Genomic DNA, 21,594 nt, shown 5'->3' with positions numbered 1-21,594 from the left:
TGTGTGTGTGTGTGTGTGTGTGTGTGTGTGTGTGTGTGTGTGTGTGTGTACGTACATATATATGTGCAGGACTTCCCCGGTGGTGCAGTGGTTAAAAATCCACCTGCCAACGCAGGGGACACGGGTTCGAGCCCTGGTCTGGGAAGATCCGACATGCCACGGAGCAACTAAACCCATGCACCACAACTACTGAGCCTGCGCTCTAGAGCCTGCGAGCCACAACTACTGAGCCCGCGTGCTGCAGCTACTGAAGCTCGTGCTGTCTAGATCCCGTGCTCTGCAACAAGAGAAGCCACCACGCTGCAACAAAGAGTAGCCCCCGCTCACAGCAACTAGAGAAAGCCCGCGCGAAGAAACGAACACCCAACGCAGCCAAAAATTTAAATATATATATATATAAATAAATATTTTTAAAAACATATGCGCATAAAGAAACTATACAACTAGAACAATCATAAGTTTATAATAAATATAACATCTTACACTGGAAACAGCAACTGTTTATTCTTAAATATACACTATGAAATAGTTAAAATTCAAATTTAAACACTTGTTAAAATACATTGTTTCCAATTCAATGGGCCTTACAGAAAATAAAACATATATTTCACTATCATTTAACTTTACTTTTAGAAAAGTAGCCAGGCAGATAAACCCACGCACATATGGTCACCTTATCTTTGATAAAGGAGGCAGGAATGTACAGTGGAGAAAGGACAGCCTCTTCAATAAGTGGTGCTGGGAAAACTGGACAGGTACATGTAAAAGTATGAGATTAGATCACTCCCTAACACCATACACAAAAATAACCTCAAAATGGATTAAAGGCCTAAATGTAAGGTCAGAAACTATCAAACTCTTAGAGGAAAACATAGGCAGAACACTCTATGACATAAATCACAGCAAGATCCTTTTTGACCCACCTCCTAGAGAAATGGAAATAAAAATAAACAAATGGGACCTAATGAAACTTCAAAGCTTTTGCAGAGCAAAGGAAACCATAAACAAGACCAAAAGACAACCCTCAGGATGGGAGAAAATATTTGCAAATGAAGCAACGGACAAAGGATTAACCTCCAAAATTTATAAGCAGCTCATGCAGCTCAATAACAAAAAAACAAACAATCCAATCCAAAAATGGGCAGAAGACCTAAATAGACATTTCTCCAAAGAAGATGTACAGACTGCCAACAAACACATGAGAGAACGCTCAACATCATAATCATTAAAGAAATGCAAATCAAAACTACAATGAGATATCATCTCACACCAGTCAGAATGGCCATCATCAAAAAATCTACAAACAATAAATGCTGGAGAGGGTGTGGAGAAAAGGGAACACTCTTGCACTGCTGGTGGGAATGTGAATTGGTACAGCCACTATGGAGAACAGTACGGAGGTTCCTTTAAAAACTACAAATAGAACTACCATATGACCCAGCAATCCCACTACTGGGCATATACCCTGAGAAAACCATAATTCAAAAAGAGTCATGTACCAAAATGTTCACTGCAGCTCTATTTACAATAGCCCGGAGATGGAAACAACCTAAGTGTCGGATGAATGGATAAAGAAGATGTGGCACATATATACAATGGAATATTACTCAGCCATAAAAAGAAACGAAATTGAGCTATTTGTAATGAAGTGGATAGACCTAGAGTCTGGCATACAGAGTGAAGCAAGTCAGAAAGTGAAAGACAAATACCGTATGCTAACACATATATATGGAATTTAAGAAAAAAAAATGTCATGAAGAACCTGGGGTAAGACATGAATAAAGACACAGATCTGGGCTTCCCTGGTGGCGCAGTGGTTGAGAGTCCGCCTACCGATGCAGGGGACACGGGTTCGTGCCCCGGTCCGGGAAGATCCCACATGCCGCGGAGCGGCTGGGCCCGTGAGTCATGCCGCTGAGCCTGCGCGTCCGGAGCCTGTGCTCCGCAATGGGAGAGGCCACAACAGTGAGAGGCCCACGAACCTCCAAAAAAAAAAAAAAAAGACACAGACCTACTTAGAGAATGGACTTGAGGATATGGGGAGGGGGAAGGGTAAGCTGTGACAAAGCGAGAGAGAGGCATGGACATATATACACTACCAAACGTAAGGTAGATAGCTAGTGGGAAGCAGCAGCATAGCACAGGGAGATCAGCTCGGTGGTTTGTGACCACCTAGAGGGATGGGATAGGGAGGGTGGGAGATGCAACAGGGAAGAGATATGGGAACATATGTATATGTATAACTGATTCACTTTGTTATAAAGCAGAAACTAACACACCATTGTAAAGCAATTATACTCCAATAAAGATGTAAAAGAAAAAAAGGAAAAGTAGCCAGGCAGGATTTTATGCCCTAGGTTTAAAAAGAAAAAGAAAATTCTACTTAGAAATCAGGCACTGCTGCAGCTTCAATATATAATAAAAATTATTCCAAAAGAGACAGTTTATCATACTTAGCATATACTATAAGATTTTACAAGAAAAAAAGATATATAACTAATGCCAGCTGAGGTTAAATATATTAAATATTACACATAAGTATTTTAAGTATTAAATATCTCAGAATAAGTAGAAGTCTAAATATGAGTTAAATTGTAACATAATGAAATTAAACCTATACTATCATATTTTTACTTAACAGAAAGGGAACATATATTTAAATTCATCAAACAGTTTTTCTCTCAGCTTGAAACAAGTTCTCTAAAACACATTAGCTACAAAATAGTTGGGTTTTTTTCTCTTCTTCTGATCTAATTAAATTCTAGCAGAGTACCAGAAGAAATATGTTAAAATGCTGGTGAAGGGGCCAATGATTTTACTTTTTTTTTTCTTTTCTAATTATAACTGGGGGTTAAACACACATGAAGAAATATGTTGAAAATCCGCAAACCTGCCACAGAATACTTGAGTCCAAGTGTTTTTTCAGAGTTTTCAAATTACATAAATATTTCAAAATGTGTCAAATTCTTACTACGATTTAAGTATTATACAGAAGTGTATCTACTCTTACGTCCACACACAATTTACACAGAATTGGAATCAAAATGCTGAATTATTCTAGAATAGCTAATAAAACTACTTTAGAAACTAGGTAAAAAATCTTGGGAACCAAAGAGGGGGGTTAAAGATACTACTTTATTCCTATCACTCTCCTATCAGTCAAATTCCAAATTCAAAATATAAAACCTGTATGATTTGTTCTTTCCTTATTTTACAAACCCAGATTTGATTCCACGATAAAAATACATATCTCAATATCTAGTGCTATCATATTTAATGCTTTAATACAGTTAAACACATAATAGAGAAATGCAATACTTCTGTTAGTTTTGTCTTTGTTTATTTTTAACAGTAACAATCCAAGCCAAGTCATTCTCCAGAACCAGATGCAAAAATATGCTCCTCTGCAAAAGAACAAAACTTTTACCCTCAGGGCATTTGGGCTTCTGACTCTCTTTACTGTCATTTTACATTTTAGTACTTAAATCACCTTATAAAAACTGCTATCCCCGCCGGGATCAGCCATATTACCCTCCCAGATCCAACGCCACTTGATAAGAACACTTTCGGCTTCACCATCCATCCTCCGGCAGCGCGATTCAATAGGGCAGGCTCCCTGGCTCCCAACCGAGACCTGCCACCCCGATCCCACTGCAGCACCCATCCACACACAACAAAATAAATGAGCATTAAGGTTCTTTCTTGCAACTTAGCTCTGAGACTCTCCCGCCACACACACCCACCACCAAACACACACCCAAGACACACACTTGGGGAGCCTACAAGAAAGAGGAGGGGGAAGGTAGGTGGAGGAAAAAGCACGACTAGAGAAAGTAGATCCGTGCGTAGCAGGCGCCTCAAAAAGGTGGGATGGATTTCTCCAAAGCTCAGATCGGGAACCTTGCTGGAGACAGCGAACAGAGAAAGCCCCTAAGGTTAACTCTTTGCTAACCTTTTACAGGAACTTCGCCCCTACCATTTAATTTCAAATAAACCAACAAGTCCATTTTATTATTTTATATTATTTAATGAAATTTTGTTGGGAGCTGAGAATATGAAACAAAGGGAAACAAACACATTTTGCGTCACAACGTTAAAACCTTAGGTTAACCCTATGCGTAAATCTCCAAATTCTTTCTATTCTATCTGGAGTGAGGTCAAAACTGACATATTAACCCCCTAAAATGGTCTTCAACGTCTACCAAAAATGTCCTACTCAGGTCTCTCCCAAACCAGAGCCACGTTCCCCGCCCCCCGCGTTTAACAAAGGAATTTTCATGCAATAAGTCTACTTAAGATACTGCGACCATATGTTGACAAATTTTTCTTACTCCTTTTATTTATAGGTGTTTATCATGGTTTTTTTAAATATAAGTGTTTTTCTTAAACCACCTTTTCCAAGCCTCAAAACAAGCATCTGTAATTATGGACAATTACCCTCCCGCTCAATAAACAGGTCTACTTTTCCTCCTCAAACTTTCTAATCTTCTATGAAGCTGGCCAAGTGTTTTCTACTCCTGGCACTGAAGAAATAAAAAGAAACATTATGTAACTTCAGTCTACTTCTGTTGTTTTAATAAACTAGCTTAAATTATGATTTAACTGTGGTCTTGGTTACTAAAGAATTCCTATTTTTAAATAAACAAATGTTTTAAAGACTGTCAATATGGGGGAGAAGAGCAGGAAATGGGAATCAAATTCTTAACTCTGTTTCGATAAAGGCCAAGTCAAAAAATTTCTTTTTTTTTTTTTCCAGATCCGGTACCCTGTAAAATCTTACCAACTCAGAACATTGACTATAAATCATCATCTTCCATGAAATATTCTCCAAACCTTCAATGTTATAGTAATCCCACTAAAATTCAGAATAACAAAATTAAAGGAGTTAAGATTTAAGATACAACCAAGAAAGCAACCCTTCTACAAAAATGCTGATTGCATGATTGACACTTGTACACAGACAAGCCAGGCTGTCTGTGGTCAGAAGAAAACAACTAAAAAATAGAAGTCTACTCTTTCAATATCACAAAGTTAAATAATATCATTCCAAAGAATTATCTATTATGAACTTTGGAATTATGTTAAATAGTTTTAGAAGACACATGCAAAAGTTTCTATTTTTATTTCCACTGTAATGTAGGTTCAAATATGAATAAAATTCTACACAAGTTTCAATCTCAAGATTTTTATCCTAATTAAATTAAATTTACAAAAGTCTTTTAGAAAATGTATATGAAGCACAAAGATTGGTCAATGGTGAAAACTACTCAATAAGATTTAATAAAAATACTATATTTGGAGAAATCATTCCTATGATCAATTAACAGAATTCCTTCACTTCCTTTTGTGCCCTTCCATCGAAGCACAAACTCTAAGATGTTGAATCCTGGGGGCAGCAGTAGATTAATCAAGTACTACTGGCTTTAATTAACTTATCAATTCCCCTTATCCACTTTATGGCTCCCCTCACTTCCCCCACTACTTCCCCTAAAATCCTAAATATCACCTACAAAAGAAGCTATAGGCACAGTGCAGTCAAGTACCTTGAGGAAGCATATGGCTGTTCTTTAGCAGCTTACAAGTACAAATATTAAGAGAGAAAAAGTAATAAGACTTACAGAAAAATAGAATACGTGTGGCAGTAAATAAAGAAATAGAACCACCACTGCATTTATGTAATATTTAACCATTTTTCATTAAGACTATGAAGTAAGGTAACTTCTCAATATTTTCCTTTATAAAACAGAAATTCACCACTAATCCTAGGTTATTAAAAAAATATATAGGAACAATTCCATGATTAAAACTTGAAAAAGGACTTCCCTAGTGGCACAGTGGTTAAGAATCTGCCTGCCAATGCAGGGGACACCCGTTCGATCCCTGGTCCAGAAAGATCCCACGTGTCTCAGAACGACTAAGCCCGTGAGCCACAACTACTGAGCCCGCGCGCCACAACTACTGCAGCCCGCATGCCTAGAGCCCGTGCTCTGCAACAGAGAAACCACTGCAATGAGAAGCCTGCGCACCGCAACAAAGAGTAGCCCCAGCTCACCTCAACTAGAAAACTCCTGCACACAGCTACGAAGACCTAACACAGCCAAAAATAAATTTTAAAAACTTGAAGAAGTTTCTCCTCCCAGTACTGTGCGCTAATGAGACAGAGAATAAAACTGAACAGAAAAGGACAATAAATCAAATGTTTTGACTTTCCAAAAAGTCAAAAATCCTAAGGTGTTGTTATCCTAATCAACAAAATTTTTTATTAATTCTCTCCTTCTACAAAGACTTGAATAAAACCATAATGCATTAAAAGAAATAAGGAACCTAACTACACAAAAGATAATTTTCTATATAGCCAAAGGAAGCAAAATACTTAAGAGTAAATGTCTTAAAACATGTTACATAAAGAATTAATAATAGGAAAAACATTAAGAAAACCCCCCCTCCAACAAACTACGGACAAAACATGACTCAGCACATACAAGAAATACAAGTGATAAAATACAGGAATGTTCACTAGTCCTACTAATCAGGTAAGCAAAAATTTAAAACTTAAGTACTGGGCTTCCCTGGTGGCGCAGTGGTTGAGAGTCCGCCTGCCGATGCAGGGGACACGGGTTCGTGCCCCGGTCCGGGAAGATCCCACATGCCGCGGAGCGGCTGGGCCCGTGAGCCATGGCCGCTGAGCCTGTGCGTCCAGAGCTTGTGCTCCGCAACGGGAGAGGCCACAACAGTGAGAGGCCCGTGTACCGCAAAAAAAAAAAAAAAAAAAAAAAACTTAAGTACTATTTCTCAATTATTAAACTAAGAAGTAAAAAGGTTTGTATAAAGGCTTTTTTTTGTTTTGTTTTGTTTTTTTATTTATTTTTGGCTGTGTTGGGTCTGCGTTGCTGTGCATGGGCTTTCTCTAGTTGCGGCGAGCAGGGGTTACTCTTCATTGCAGTGTGCGGGCTTCTCATTGCCGTGGCTTCTCTTGTTGCAGAGCACGGGCTCTAGGCACTAGGGCTCAGCAGCTGTGGCACGTGGGCTCTAGAGAGCAGGCTCAGTTGTTGTGGCGCACGGGCTTAGTTGCTCCGCGGCACATGGGATCTTCCCGGACCAGGGCTCAAACCTGTGTCCCTCACGTTGGCAGGCGGATTCTTAACCACTGTGCCACCAGGGAAGTCCTTTTATAAAGGTTTTAATACACCATGCATGACAAAGTTCGGTGAAACTGGTCCTAACACACGTTGCTGTTGGCTCCCTTTTGGGGAGCATTTTAAGGTTATAATAAAAATAAGAGTTCACATTTAAGTAGGAACTTACTGAGTTAACAGGCACTGTTTGAAAGGCTTTCTGAACATGAACCCTCTTTATCTCTCTCAAAAATCCTATAACAGGGCTTTTATCATCATCCCCATTTTACAGATGAGTAAACAAACACAGACAGATTGAATAGCTTACACAGAGTCCAACAACTAGAAAGTGACAGAGCCAGAACCTGAGACCCAGCAATTGGACATTAGAGCCCGCTTACCTCTAAATATGTATCAAGAATCAAAATGTTTCTTTCTTTTAAATTAGCAATCCTGCTTACGGAAATCTGTCCTATAAAAATAATCCAAAATATGAAAAGGACTTTATCTACAAAAATGCTGCCAGATCATTTTATATGGCATAATAAGCAACAGTAATTATAATATTAAGAGAAGTGGAGGAACAGGGGTGATTACGGGACGTTTATGTCAGTCTACTCAATGGAAAATAAAGCACCTTTCAAAAAATTATGAAGATTAACATGGAAATTTTCTTTTACATGTTAAGGAGAAGAGTAGGCTATAAAATTCTATATATATACAATCATTAATAAAATGAAAACAAAATACGCATATGAAAAAACTTGGAAAGAAAATAGATCAAAAATACAGTGACTATGTTAGAGTGATATGAAAAGGGGTGAACTTTTATTTCTTTTTCTCCATATTCCATATTTAATGTAATAACAATTGTAAGTAAAATTTAAGTGACTGAAATAACAGATTTCTACAATTAGAAATCCACAGGTTACATGGTGACATAGAAGAAATTCAGACTCAAACTAAAAGACAACAATGTTTTGATGTTTTAGTAAGTAAAAAGATAATCTAATTATATTTCAAAAATTTTAGAAAAGAATTATGTATATCATAATATAATCCCACTCATGCTAATTTTAAACTAAACAAATTCTATTTTAACCAAAGCTCAAATTAACTCCAACCTATCACTATTATCCCAATGATCTTTACTCCAAAGAAAATGCCAAGATTTGACAGTAGCTTCTTAATAACACAGGTAGGTAAAAGTTACCATGAACTATATTAGGACTCAAAAATACTAGTATTGAGAAGTATAATGATATCTCATAAATATACATCCGATGTGAAATTTGGCAATAAAGACGGCCTAAAAACAATTTTTTAAAACTTGAAATGAGGGCTTCCCTGGTGGCTCAGTGGTTGAGAGTCCGCCTGCTGATGCAGGGGACACAGGTTCGTGCCCCGGTCCGGGAAGATCCCACGTGCCGTGGAGCAGCTGGGCCCGTGAGCCATGGCCGCTGAGCCTGTGCGTCCAGAGCCTGTGCTCCACAATGGGAGAGGCCACAACAGTGAGACGCCCACGTACCGCAAAAAATAAAATAAAATAAAATAAAAAATAAAAGAGAAATGAAGCCACAGAGAATAATTCCTTATATAAGTTAATTACTGAGGGAAAAGAGATCTACACCTTGGTGTATTTCCAGCCTTCATCACTTTTTAAAAAACAACAACAGGGCTTCCCTGGTGGCGCAGTGGTTAAGAACTCGCCTGCCAATGCAGGGGATACGGGTTCGAGCCCTGGTCCGGAAGATCTCACGTGCCGCAGAGCAACTAAGCCCATGCGCCACAACTACTGAGCCTGCGCTCTAGAGCCCACGAGCCACAACTACTGAGTCTGCATGCCGTAACTACTGAAGCCCGTGCGCCTAGAGCCTGTGCTCCACAAGGAGAGAGGCCACCGCAACAAGAAGCCCGCGCACCGCAAGGAAGAGTAGCCCCCGCTCGCCACAACTAGAGAAAGCTTGCGTGCAGCAACGAAGACCCAACACAGCCAAAGATTTTTAATTAAATAAATAAATTTATTTAAAAACACAAACATTAAGACTATGCAAAACTTTGCACTCTCTGTTTACTGAGGACACAACATTGAAAAATCACAGGCACCATGTTCAAGAAGCTCACGGGGGCTTCCCTGGTGGCGCAGTGGTTGAGAGTCTGCCTGCCGATGCAGGGGACACGGGTTCGTGCCCCGGTCCGGGAAGATCCCACGTGCCGTGGAGCGGCTGGGACCGTAAGCCATGGCCGCTGAGCCTGCGCGTCCAGAGCCTGTGCTCCGCAACGGGAGAGGCCACAACAGTGAGAGGCCCGCGTATCACAAAAAAAAAAAAAAAAAAGAAGCTCACGGTCTGATCTAACACCTCCCTCAGCTGTGTCCTGGCTAACCTGCAAAAATCCAAAACCTGAGAGCAATTCTCCGTCTCACTATTGCAACATAAGGTCTGCCACAAAAGGTCTGCCACAAGTACTTTCTTATTAATTATATCTGAAGTACTGACGTTTGTGAAAATTTACTTAAAAATAAGTTAGGGCAGTTTAAGGTTATCCCTATAACAACCTCCCTCCCACTCACATGCATTTCAACATGCTTTCTTAGGTACAGTCATGATATACACTCTGAAGTGCACATCACCCACAGTCCACTGAAATCTGATAATACTCATAAAAGAACCTTCCCTTGAATGTCATTGTCAAGTGACTTCCCACAAGAAAAAAGCGCTAATGCTGTGTTTACTTCCTAAACTATTCCCTTCGAGAACTCAGTTTTGAGGAAAAAGCCTCCATCCCCTTCTGCATCTAAGACAGGATCCTTCAGAGCACTTTATTTTCTGAGGAAACGTTCTTATTCTGCGGGTGATGAACCCCTACAAAGGTTTTATATAAGCTTCAGGGGGTCACTGAACTCTCCCCCTTAAATTATATAAAATGTGTATACCTATATTCATGTATGCATTCCTCTGTGGGAAGTGAGGATATATCCAAAGGGATCTGTAACCCAAAACAAAGATTAAGAGGCACCCAAGATTTAACTGCACCCCCACTAGGATGAACTCAGATCAGTCAGTTTTCCTTTCTTAATCCTCCTACTTAATTCCTGCCTATTTAATACTAATAAAATTGACAAACATATAAATTGATTATCATGTCAGATACCATGCTAAGTGCTTTACACACATTAATTTATTTAATTCTTACAACTCAATGAAGTAGGTATTATTATTATCCCACTTAGCAGACGAAGCAACTAAAGCCCAAGAAGTCATTTGCCAAAAGTCACATTGCTGTTCTGTTCAAAAATTGTAAAACTTCTCAAAATGAAATATACCTATTTACTTGTGTACACATTTCTCTTAACTCGTGGGTCTTTCTGTTTAGCCCTCACCTGAGTCAGACAGAAAATTGATTTTGTTGTCAAAAGACACATCTCTGTTAGGCTGCCAGTTACACAGATAGATCACTCCTGTCAAGAAAGATTTGAAAGAGGAACCTGAAAGACATTTTGTCCCAGGATAAAACTTGGTTTGGGATTTTTAAGGCAGGCATCTGATCAGTTAAAAGATTTCTGTTAGGATGTAGAGAATCCTGAAGAACCTACCAAAATATACTAAAACTAATAAGTGAGTTTAACAAGATAACAGAATATGACATATATAAAAATTATACTTCAGGAATTGAGCCCAATCTCTCTCCCTGACTGCAAAACCCCACTGTAGAGTCTCCCCTAAATAAAGTCAGCCTGTCTTTTAAAAAATGTATTTCTATATATAGTAACAATAATTTATAAATAAAATTCAAAAAATTCCATTTATAACAGCATCGAAAAGAATTAAATACTCAGGAATAAATTTAATCAAAAAAAGTACAAGATCTGTATACTGAAAGTTATAAAATATTGCTGAAATTAAAGAAGACCAAAATGAAGAGATTCATGCTACAGGTTCATCATAATCCTTATCAAAATCCCAATAGACTTTTTTTGTCAAAAATGGCAAGCTGGGCTTCCCTGGTGGCGCAGTGGTTGAGAGTCCGCCTGCCAATGCAGGGGACACGGGTTTGTGCCCCGGTCCGGGAAGATCCCACATGCCGCGGAGCGGCTGGGCCCGTGAGCCATGGCCGCTGAGCCTGTGCATCTGGAGCCTGTGCTCCGCAACAGGAGAGGCCACAACAGTGAGAGGCCCGCCCCCAAAAAAAAAAAAAAAAAAAAAAAAAAAAATGGCAAGCTGACCCTAATATTTATATGGAAATGCGTAGGGCCTATAATAGGCAAAATAATTTTAGAAAAGAAGAAAATTGGGGGAATTATACTACCTGATTTTAAAACTTACAATAAATCTACAGCAATGAAGATAGCATACTACTGGCATAACGAATGGAATACAGATTAGTGGAACATTAGAGAATCCAGAAATAAACGCACTCATTTATGATCAAGTGATTTTCAGCAAAGGTGCCATGACAACTCAGTAAGGGAAGGACAGTCTTTTCAACAAACTGCCTTGGAACACCTGTACATCCATATGCAAAATAATTAACTTGGACCATGCCTCACACCATACACAAAAATTAACTCAAAACGTATCATGGACCTTAATGTAAAAACCAAACAGCAGGGACTTCCCTGGTGGTGCAGTGGTTAAGAATCCACCTGCCAATGCAGGGGACACTTTGAGTCTTGGTCTGCAAAGATCCCACATGCCGCAGAGCAACTAAGCCTGTGCGCCACAACTACTGAGCCTGCGCTCTAGAGCCCACGAGCCACAACTACTGAGCCTCCATGCCACAACTACTGCAGCCCACGTGCCTAGAGCCTGTGCTCTGCAACAAAGAGAAGCCACCGCAATGAGAAGCCCAAACACCACAACGAAGAATAGCCCCCGCTCGCCGCAACTAGAGAAAGCCCACGCACAGCAACAAAGATCCAATGCAAAAAAAAAAAAAAAAAGATCCAATGCAGCCAACAAATAAATAAATTTATTTTTAAAAAACCAAAGTATATATGAGAGAAAATCCTAAGTGTTCTTATCACAAGGAAAAAATATTTTTTCTTTTTTCTTTTTTATCTATACGATATGAAGAATTTTCACTAAACTTATTGTAGCAATCATTTCAAAATGTACATAAGTCAAATCACTATGCTGTACAGCTTAAAATTATACAGTGCTGTATGTCAATGATATCTCAATAAAACTGGAAGAGAAAAAAACCCAGTATGGTAAATCACTTTGGGTTCTCATTCTGGTCCCTGTAACACCACAAATGGGTTATCTATACTCCCTCCATACCATCTTCCCAATTGTTATTGACAAGGTTATTTTTCTAACAAAGATACAATGCTGGGACTTCTCTGGCTGTCCAGTGGTTAAGACTTTGCCTTCCAATGCAGGGGGTGCAGGTTCCATCCCTGGTGGCGGAGTTAAGATCCCACCTGCCTCACAGCCACAAAAGCAAAACATAAAAACAGAAGCAATATTGTAACAAATTCAATAAAGACTTTAAAAAAAGATACAATGCTATTCTTCTGTAGCCATCTTCAATGGCTCCCTGTTGCCTACAGTAAAACTTCAAACTTCCCAATTTACTTTCACTTATTTACTCACAAAATGGGCTGGAGTTTCTTTCTTTTTTTCGTGAGCATTTTTCCCCACCTTTATTGAGGTATAATTCACAATTACAATTGTAAGATATCATGACGATTTGATATACATATCCATTGCGAAAGGATCCCTCCCATCTAGTTAATTAATATATCCATCACCTCACATATATGTAGTGTGAGACAGAGAATATTTCCTTTCTACTCTCTTAGCAAATTTTAATTATATAATACAGGGTTATCAACTACAGAAATCATATTGTACATTGGAACCTCAGATCTTATTCATCTTATAGCTGAAAGTTGGACTGGAGTTTCTGAAACAGCAAAAACCAGAGTCAGACACACCTGGACTTACATCCTGACTCAATCACTTACCAACTATGTGATCTTCCTGAAATTTAGCTCCTTCATGTGTAAAACTGGAACTAATGATTCTACTGATGTTACTGTTAAGTATCAAAGGAGATAACTTCTGGTGAGCACGACAAGTGCCAACCCACAACGGCCATGTGCTTAATTGTTCCTCACCTTCCCATTCCCTTCAATCAAGTTTGTTTTCATTCTTCAAGACTCAACTCAGTCTTTTATCAGTTCCCCTGCCTTAAAGTTCTTCCTTCTCTAAGCTTCCCCAGTACTTTGTGCAATCTTCCATTGTAGCATTTGTCGTTTTACATTATAGTTTGCTCCAAACTGGTAGAAACCAAGGGTAGGGATGTGTCTTATTTTGGTCTCTCCAGTGTACAGTGCACAGTAGATGCTCAGTAACATCTTCTTGGTGATTAACAGAAAACAAATAGACAACGAAACCCTGACTGAAAATAAAACATATGCTTTAAGAACTTACTTTGTGTGGGGGGGGGATAGATTTTAAGTCACCTATAATCTCACTAACATTACATAGCAATTTTATCATTTGATTCCTTCCCTCCTTTCATGCGGGTGGGAGAAAGGAAGAAAGCATGAAGTACAGTACAGAAAGAAAGAATCAAGAGCCCAAGCCCTATGCTTCCTATGTTATTTCTACCTCTGGAAAACGTTTTTTGTTGTTGTTGTTTTTTAGATTTGGCTGTGTTGGGTCTTCGTTGCTGCGCACGGGCTTCTCATTGTGGTGGCTTCTCTTTGTTGCAGAGCACAGGCTCTAGGCACACGGGCTTCAGCAGCTGTGGCACCCGGGCTCAGTAGTTGTAGTTCACGGGCTCTAGAGTGCAGGCTCAGTAGTTGTGGCGCACGGGCTTCGTTGTTCTGCGGCATGTGGGATCTTCCCGGACCAGGGCTTGAACCCATGTTCCCTGCATTGGCAGGCGGATTCTTAACCACTGGGTCACCAGGGAAGTCCTGGAAAATGTTTTTTATATTTAACAGTATTATTAAACACATCCCTTAATTAATATGTTGTAATACAACAGTCCATCAGATGGTCATATTCAATCATAGGTAACAAAACATACTCCAAAGTCAAATATGAATTTTGGGGGAACCCCCTGGCAGTCCAGTGGTTAGGACTCTGTGCTTCCACTGCAGGGGGCATGGGTTCAACCCCTGGTTGCAGAATTAAGATCCTGCATGCCCCACGGCACAGCCAAAAAAAAAAAAGTGAATTTTTGTACTAAGCTAAATGTTACTCCGCGGTATTTATCACTGCTCTTCACCAACTATTTCCAGTTCTCCCTCCAGAAGTATGGTAAGATTTCACTTCCCTGCCCTCTTGAAGTTAGATTCTACCACGTGACTTTCTCGGGCCAACAAAATGTAAACGGAACCAACATGTGTCCCTTCTGTAGTCTCCGAGAGCCAAAGCACAACCTCCCGTGTTCTCCTTTTCCGGCCTGGGCAACTGTGGAAAACAGAGATGGTGTCTCCCTCCACCTGGATGTAGGTGTTGTAGAGGAAAGCTCCCAAGCCAGCCCATGATGAACATGCAGCATGAACAAGGAATAAACCTTGCTGTCTGAAGCCACTAAGAACTGAGGTTGGTTGTTACCCCGCCATACTCTAGATCTCCTGACGTACACATAAGAAGGAGTTTAGTATTTCTCTACATCATCCCCATCTCAGCTTTAGGAATGTTCTGCACAAAGTTGGGACTCATGTCTCTTAGCACCCTTTTTTAAGTATTAGGATATTTTTTAAAGGATTAAAAAATGGTCCAAAGGTTAGCAGAAAAGTCAGATATTTTCTACCTATTTATTTATTTATTTTTACTTCTGGCTGTGTTGAGTCTTCATTACTGTGCGCGCGCTTTCTCTAGTTGCGGTGCGCGGGGGCTACTCTTTGTTGCGCAGCACGGGCTTCAGTTGTTGCAGCTCACAGGCTCTAGAGCGCAGGCTCAGTAGTTGTAGCACACAGGCTTAGTTGCTCCATGGCATGTGGGATCTTCCCAGACCAGGGATCGAACCCATATCCCCTGCACTGGCAGGCGGATTCTTAACCACAAGCCACCAGGGAAGTCCCAGAGTCAGATATTTTCAATGAAAAGATTTTAAAAACTGAAGTAACTGCACATTAAAAAGGCCAAGGTGTACAGGGGTGGTATATAAATGGTAGCATGCTAATACTCCCCTATTTACCCAAAATAATTACTTCTACTAATTCCTCTCCCCGCAGAGGCTGAAAACCAGGGACTCAGGGTTCAACAAAGCATTATAAGCAGTCACTACCAATCAATTATGAAGTCTATCCTCCATCCCAAGTGGTTCAATGTCACTGTTCTCATACATCAGAAAGCCTAGGCCTATGGAGACAGGTTGCTCAACCTGGTGGAGACTGTTGCCTGCTTCTGCAATGTCCATTCCCACCCTTGGTAACAGGGTTCTAAATCTACTCTAGTGGTGGTCACTTTGTAATGTACAGAAATACTGAATCACTGTGTTGTAAACCAGGAACTAGCATAGTGTTGTAGTTCAATTATATTTCAAAAACAAACTCACAGAAAAAGAGATCAGGTCTGTGGTTATCAGAGGAAGGGGTGGGAGAGGGGAACTGGACGAAGGTGGTCAGAAGGTACAAACTTCCAGTTATAAGATAAATAAGTGGGACTTCCCTGGTAGTCCAGTGGTTAAGAATCCACCTTCCAACGCAGGGGACGTGGGTTTGAGCCCTGGTCTGCTAACTGAGATCTCACAAGCCACGTGGTGTGGTCAAAAAAAAAAATTATAGTCGAATCTACACTGTGGCAACTATACTTTTAAATACCATTTAAATACCCCAATAATAAAAATCCATCTCTACTTCAAAATATCCTAGAGAAATGAGGGCCAGAGGGTAGGGGACAACCTCACCTAACCTATCTCAGTAAAAGAAGTTGGAAAACAATAATGATTTTTATCATTTGCATCTCAAATATTTTTTACTCTTAGAGTGTCTTAATTCACAAAATCATCTGCTTCCATTCTATATTGCTATATAACAAATCACCACCAAATCTAACAGACTAAAACAACCACCATTGTATTTATTCATAATTTTGCAGTCTGGGCTGGGCTCAGCTGACTGGTTCCTCTGCTAGTCTCAGTGGTGGTCAGTCTGTAGCCGTATTCAATGAGCAAGTTGATTAGGGGCCAGACTCGCTGAGATACTAGGATTGTTGGGCATCTCTCTTCCCACGTAGTCTCAGAATCCCTCCCTCTCTGCATGGTCTCTCCAGCAAGGTACAGCCTAGCTTCTTGCATGGTAACAGTGCTCCAAGAAGGCGGAAGTGGAAGTTCCAGGCCTTCTTAAAACTTAAGCCACAAACTAGCATAATGTCATTTTTGCTGCATTCCACTGAATCACAGGGCTCACCAAGATACATGGGGAGCTGACTATACAATAGTATGAATGCCAGTAGGCATTCACTGGGGGTCACCAATATTACAGACTACCTTCTCCCCACTTATTTACTGAACAGGTTAACACCCTAACGTATGACCTCTAGCATGCTATGATCTCTCTGGGGCTCAACTGTCTGTAAAATAAGGGGTTAGACTAAATGTTCTTGGAATTCTCGTCAGTTTTAATATTCTACAACTCTCTTAAGTACATAAGTCTAACATTAGAAAACCTTGGCCGGGATTTCCGTGGTGGTCCAGTGGTTAAGAACCTGCCTTCCAACGCAGGGGATGCAGGCTCAATCCCTGGTCGGGGAACTAAGATCCCACATGCCACAGGGCATCTAAGCCCGTGCGCTCTAGAGCCCGCACACCACAACTACTGAGCCCGTATGCCACAACTACTGAGTCTGTGGGCTGCAACTACTGAACCTGCATGCTACAACTAGAGAGAAGTTTGCATGCCACAACGAAAGATCCCGCATCCTGCAACGAAGATCCCGCGTGCCACAACTAAGACCCGATGCAGCCAAATAAATAAATATTTTTATAACAAAAAAAAAAAACCAAAACTTGGCCATGCTAACCAAATGCTTCAACCCTAGTAGAACAATTCATTGATGAGAGGTTTAAAGTAAAGAATATAGTTATTCTTTAATATGTTTCATATTGTTATTTCATATGCAACTGGGTGCTTACCCCAAACACGTGTGCATGTCATTAGGATCCCAAAAATCAGGAAATCAAGGAAGTTTTTTTTGCTAGGCTCCACTAGAGGATGACATTAAGAACAAAACGACACAAACTTCACTATGACCATCAACTATGTTGCTTCTAATGTAAATGGGAAACACTGAGATATAAAGATTAAAAGTGATCCAGTATAGGGTTTCCCTGGTGGCGCAGTGGTTAAGAGCCCACCTGCCAATGCAGGGGACATGAGTTCAAGCCCTGGTCTGGGAGGATACCACATGCTGCGGAGCAACTAAGCCCGTGTGCCACAACTACTAAGCCTGCTCTCTAGAGCTCATGAGCCACAACTACTGAGCCCACATGCCACAACCACTGAAGCCTACACACCTAGAGCCCGTGTGCTCTGCAACAAGAGAAGCCACCGCAATGAGAACCCCACGCACAATGAAAAGTAGCCCCCCGCTCGCCGCAAGTAGAGAAGGCCTGCGCACAGCAATGAAGACCCAATGCAGCCAAAAATAAATAAATAAAATAAATTTATTTTTTTTAAGTGATCCAGTATAAAAAGACATAAGAAATCATTTTAAAACCACCTAATAATACATCTCATTTAGGGAGACCTACTAAGAAAACTGTGGTCAGCAGAGGTGTAATATAAAAAGACCACTATGACAACATCCACAAGTTTGGGTAATAAAAAAAAACTTTAATAATTTTGTAATAACATTACTACACATACAGCTTCTAGGAAACACTCTTGGTTGTTTTTCATGTGTTATAATAAGAAACATTCTATAGACTTCTGCTGACTTAGCTTTTCTATCTTGTGCAGAAGGGCGATCTTTACGCCCTCACCCCCACCGTAAGTACTACATTATTCTATACCATGGTGTTTCTGGAGTGAATTGGGCACCTCATCACATGTCAGCCAATAACATTCTATGATGTCAGAGTAAGACGTGAAGATAACTGACAACAGTAGCAGTAACAGTAACAACAAATTCTCATCATACCGCCTCGTAATAGCATTTAGTTCGTGCCAGACATGGTCTAAATTCTACACATATATAAATTCACAACAACCTCAACTAGATGTACTAGTGTGACCACTTTGCAGATGAGGCAACCAAGGCACAAAAAGTTAAGTCACCTCCCAAGGTCAAATGTAGTTAGTAAGTAGTAGAACCCAGATTTGAATTCAGGTAATCTTGGCTCCGGAATCAGTGATGTCCCTAGAACTTAAGTTTTCTCATTTGTAAAACAAGATTATGGCTTTAAATTTATTGGCTTTTTGGGAACATATGTATATGTATAACTGATTCACTTTGTTATAAAGCAGAAACTAACACACCATTGTAAAGTAATTATACCCCAATAAAGATGTTAAAAAAAAAAAAAAATTTATTGGCTTTTTAAAAGTTGCATAGATCTACATATGAAAGTACGTGTACATGTATTAGGTATCCTTCCAAATCATTTTCTATAACAAAATATATACATAGTTTGGGTCTGTATGCTTTTTACAAAACAGAGTTAGTACTAAACTTACTGCTTTGTAACTCTCAGAAATTTTTTCCTCAAGTCAACAAATTTATCACAGATATTCTCCCACTTCAGTACCTACAAGTCTACCTCTCTGTCCTGATAAAAACTACATGGTATATGATCCTACAATCCCACTCCTAGGCATATATCCAGAGAAAACTCTAATTTGAAAAGATACGTGCACCCCAATGCTCACAGCAGCACTATTTACAACAGCCAAAACACTGAAGTAACCGAAATGTCTATCAACAAATGAGTGGATAAAGAAGATGTGGTATATATACACAATGAATACTACTCAGCCATAAAAAAAGAAGGAAATAATGCCAGTTGCAGCAACATGGATAGACCTAGAGATGATCAAACTGAGTGAAGTAAGCCAAAGACAAAGACAAATATCATATATCACTTATATGTGGAATCTAAAAAATGATACAAATGAATTTATTTATAAAACAAGTTAACACAACATTGTAAATTAACTATACTTCAATTTAAAATAGACTTACAGACAAAGAAAACAAATTTATGGTTACCAAAGGGGATAGCAGGGATGCGGGGGAGTGGATGATAAATTAGGGGTTTGGGATTAACATGTACACACTACTATGTATAAAACAGATAAACAACAAGGACCTACTGTATAGCACAGGGAACTCTACTCAATATCTTATAATAACCTGTAATGAAAAAGAATCTGAAAAAGAATATACACACACACATAACTGAATCACTTTGCTGTAGACCTGATTGTATTTGCAAATTAACTATACCTCAATTTAGGACTTCCCTGGTGGCACCGTGGTTAAGAATCCACCTGCCAATGCAGGGGACACGGGTTCGAGCCCTGGTCCGGGAAGATCCCATATGCCACGGAGCAACTAAGCCTGTGCACTGCAACTACTGAGCCTGCGCTCTAAAGCCAGCAAGCCACGACTACTGAGCCCGCGTGCCACAACTACTGAAGCCCTCGCACCTAGAGCCCACTCACCGCAACAAGAGAAGCCACCGCAATGAGAAGGCCGTGCACCGCCACCAAGAGTGGCCCCCGCTCGCCACAACTAGAGAAAGCCTGCACACAGCAACAAAGACCCAACACAGCTAAAAATAAATTAATTAATTTTTTAAAAAAATAAAGCTATAAAACACAGGCTGAAAAAAAAAACTATACCTCAACTTAAAAAAAAACTTAAAATAATAAAAAAACTACATGGTAGTCCACTGATGGGTATTTTGTTCTTGCCAGTTTTTCTCTACTAGTTTTCTACCTTTCTCTGGTGCCATGAGCATGTTTCTCATTTTTACGGGCTTTCTTGACCCTTTTTCCCCCATCTCCTAAGGGTAAGTAAGCATCCTAATCCTTTTACTATTTTCCACACATTCTTCATATTGTCAGTGATTTCAAGTAAATCACATTTATCCTAATCTAGCTCCTAAACTCTTCTCCCAAATCCCCAAATACTCCCAGACATTTCTATCTTGTAGACAGCTATGCCAGAAACTCAAAATTTTTCCTCTGCATCGACTGAAATCTCTCTTCCTTTCCATTCACACTACCAACAATCTACCCTCTGCCTTGATCACCTCACACAAGGACTATGCAACATCCTGTATCTCAGCCTCCATGTAACTCCTCTCTTCATATTATGACCAGGATGGTTTTCCTAAAACAGTCATCATCAAATCATCCAGTATGAATACCTACATTCAACTGTATAAAATGGACACAGAACACAAAATAATATAATAGCATTCCTGTCCTCAGGAAGACTGCAAATATATTCTTATAAAACTTTAATTTAAAAAATAAAGTAATCTAGGCATAAAGCAGAGGCTGAAGACTTGTAGTCCACTCGTGGTCCACAGATTAAACCTAGCCCACAAGCTGTAGTTCCAAATTGTGTTTTAGATGTTAATTAATAGAAAATACTTAAAAATCAAGAGATTTCACATTCAAATCCAAGTTTTGAGCCTCTGTTGAAAAACCAGAGTATCTAGAAACATCTCACAGTCTCACTTGGCAGCCATCAGCCAGAATTCTCTATCAGTTTCTCCTAAGCAAGGTATAAGGACTCCTTCAGGCTGTTTTTACCCACCATTTTCTCCCCAACCCAAGGCCTTAAAAATGTCAGCTGTCATTCAGGAGCTTACAAGCTGCATGCAGCTCATTTACATTACCTACTTGGTGGCTGTGAACAGTTTATAACGCGCGGACTCTCGTCAGCCTGGTGTTCAAGGGCCATCACAGGGCAGACCCAACCCCTGCCTTAAACCTCTGTGCTGGTCATCCCCCCACCAAGAAAACATCTCTTCCACTTCCCTCAATAACTGTATTCACTCTGCTACCCCAAATACCTTCTCACTTTCTTCTCACTTGATCTGGCTAAATCCTGTCGACCCTTCAAGGTATAATTCATGTACTGCTTCCTCCAAATCTTTGGGGACCCTTCTTGGCCACAGTGAACCTTCTTCCAGAGTTGAATGTCCATCCCAGCATATATTTAACACTTTTATGCTCTCTGACAGTGCCAAATGAAAGATCTAAAAAGTTACAGAAAAGTATTTCTCAGACTTAAACAGTTGCAGCATTTGTGCATCATACATACTTACTGTCATCACAAAATTAATAGCAGGAGCAAAGGCAAACAATCTTCCTGTCTTTTACAGGAGGTTTTTTCTAGAGAAAGTGCAAAAAAAGCTGTGTCATTCCTGGTTCTCTTGTGTTCTTAAGTCCTTCAATTCTGCAGAGTGACACTTCCAACTACAAATTCAAGATTCATCTTTGTACTAGATTTTCACACTAACCACAAGCATACATTTATGGGGGGGAGGGGAGGGG

General features: G+C 39.9%; 1 protein-coding gene across 9 annotated transcripts in view; it reads right to left on the bottom strand.

Moving 5' to 3' along the window:
* Positions 1-21,594, bottom strand: part of KMT2C (lysine methyltransferase 2C) — a 293,409-nt gene that overhangs the window by 266,289 nt on the left and 5,526 nt on the right. For 4 of the 9 annotated variants that reach the window (XM_027101437.1, XM_027101445.1, XM_027101441.1 and 1 more), the window contains exon 1: positions 3,491-5,058. The exons of the other annotated variants lie outside the window; for them this stretch is intronic. In XM_027101437.1, the coding sequence (XP_026957238.1) occupies positions 3,491-3,690 (200 nt within the window). In that variant the 5' untranslated portion in view covers positions 3,691-5,058. Of the gene's footprint in view, positions 1-3,490; positions 5,059-21,594 lie in introns of those variants that run through there. 9 annotated transcript variants of the gene reach the window in all.

Source organism: Aethalodelphis obliquidens, unplaced genomic scaffold (assembly GCF_003676395.1).
Source record: "Aethalodelphis obliquidens isolate GAN/ISIS:26980383/991018 unplaced genomic scaffold, ASM367639v1 scaffold5, whole genome shotgun sequence".
NCBI lineage: Eukaryota > Metazoa > Chordata > Mammalia > Artiodactyla > Delphinidae > Aethalodelphis > Aethalodelphis obliquidens.
Note: the sequence above shows the minus strand (reverse complement) of the source record. Positions and strands in the feature narration are given on the sequence as shown.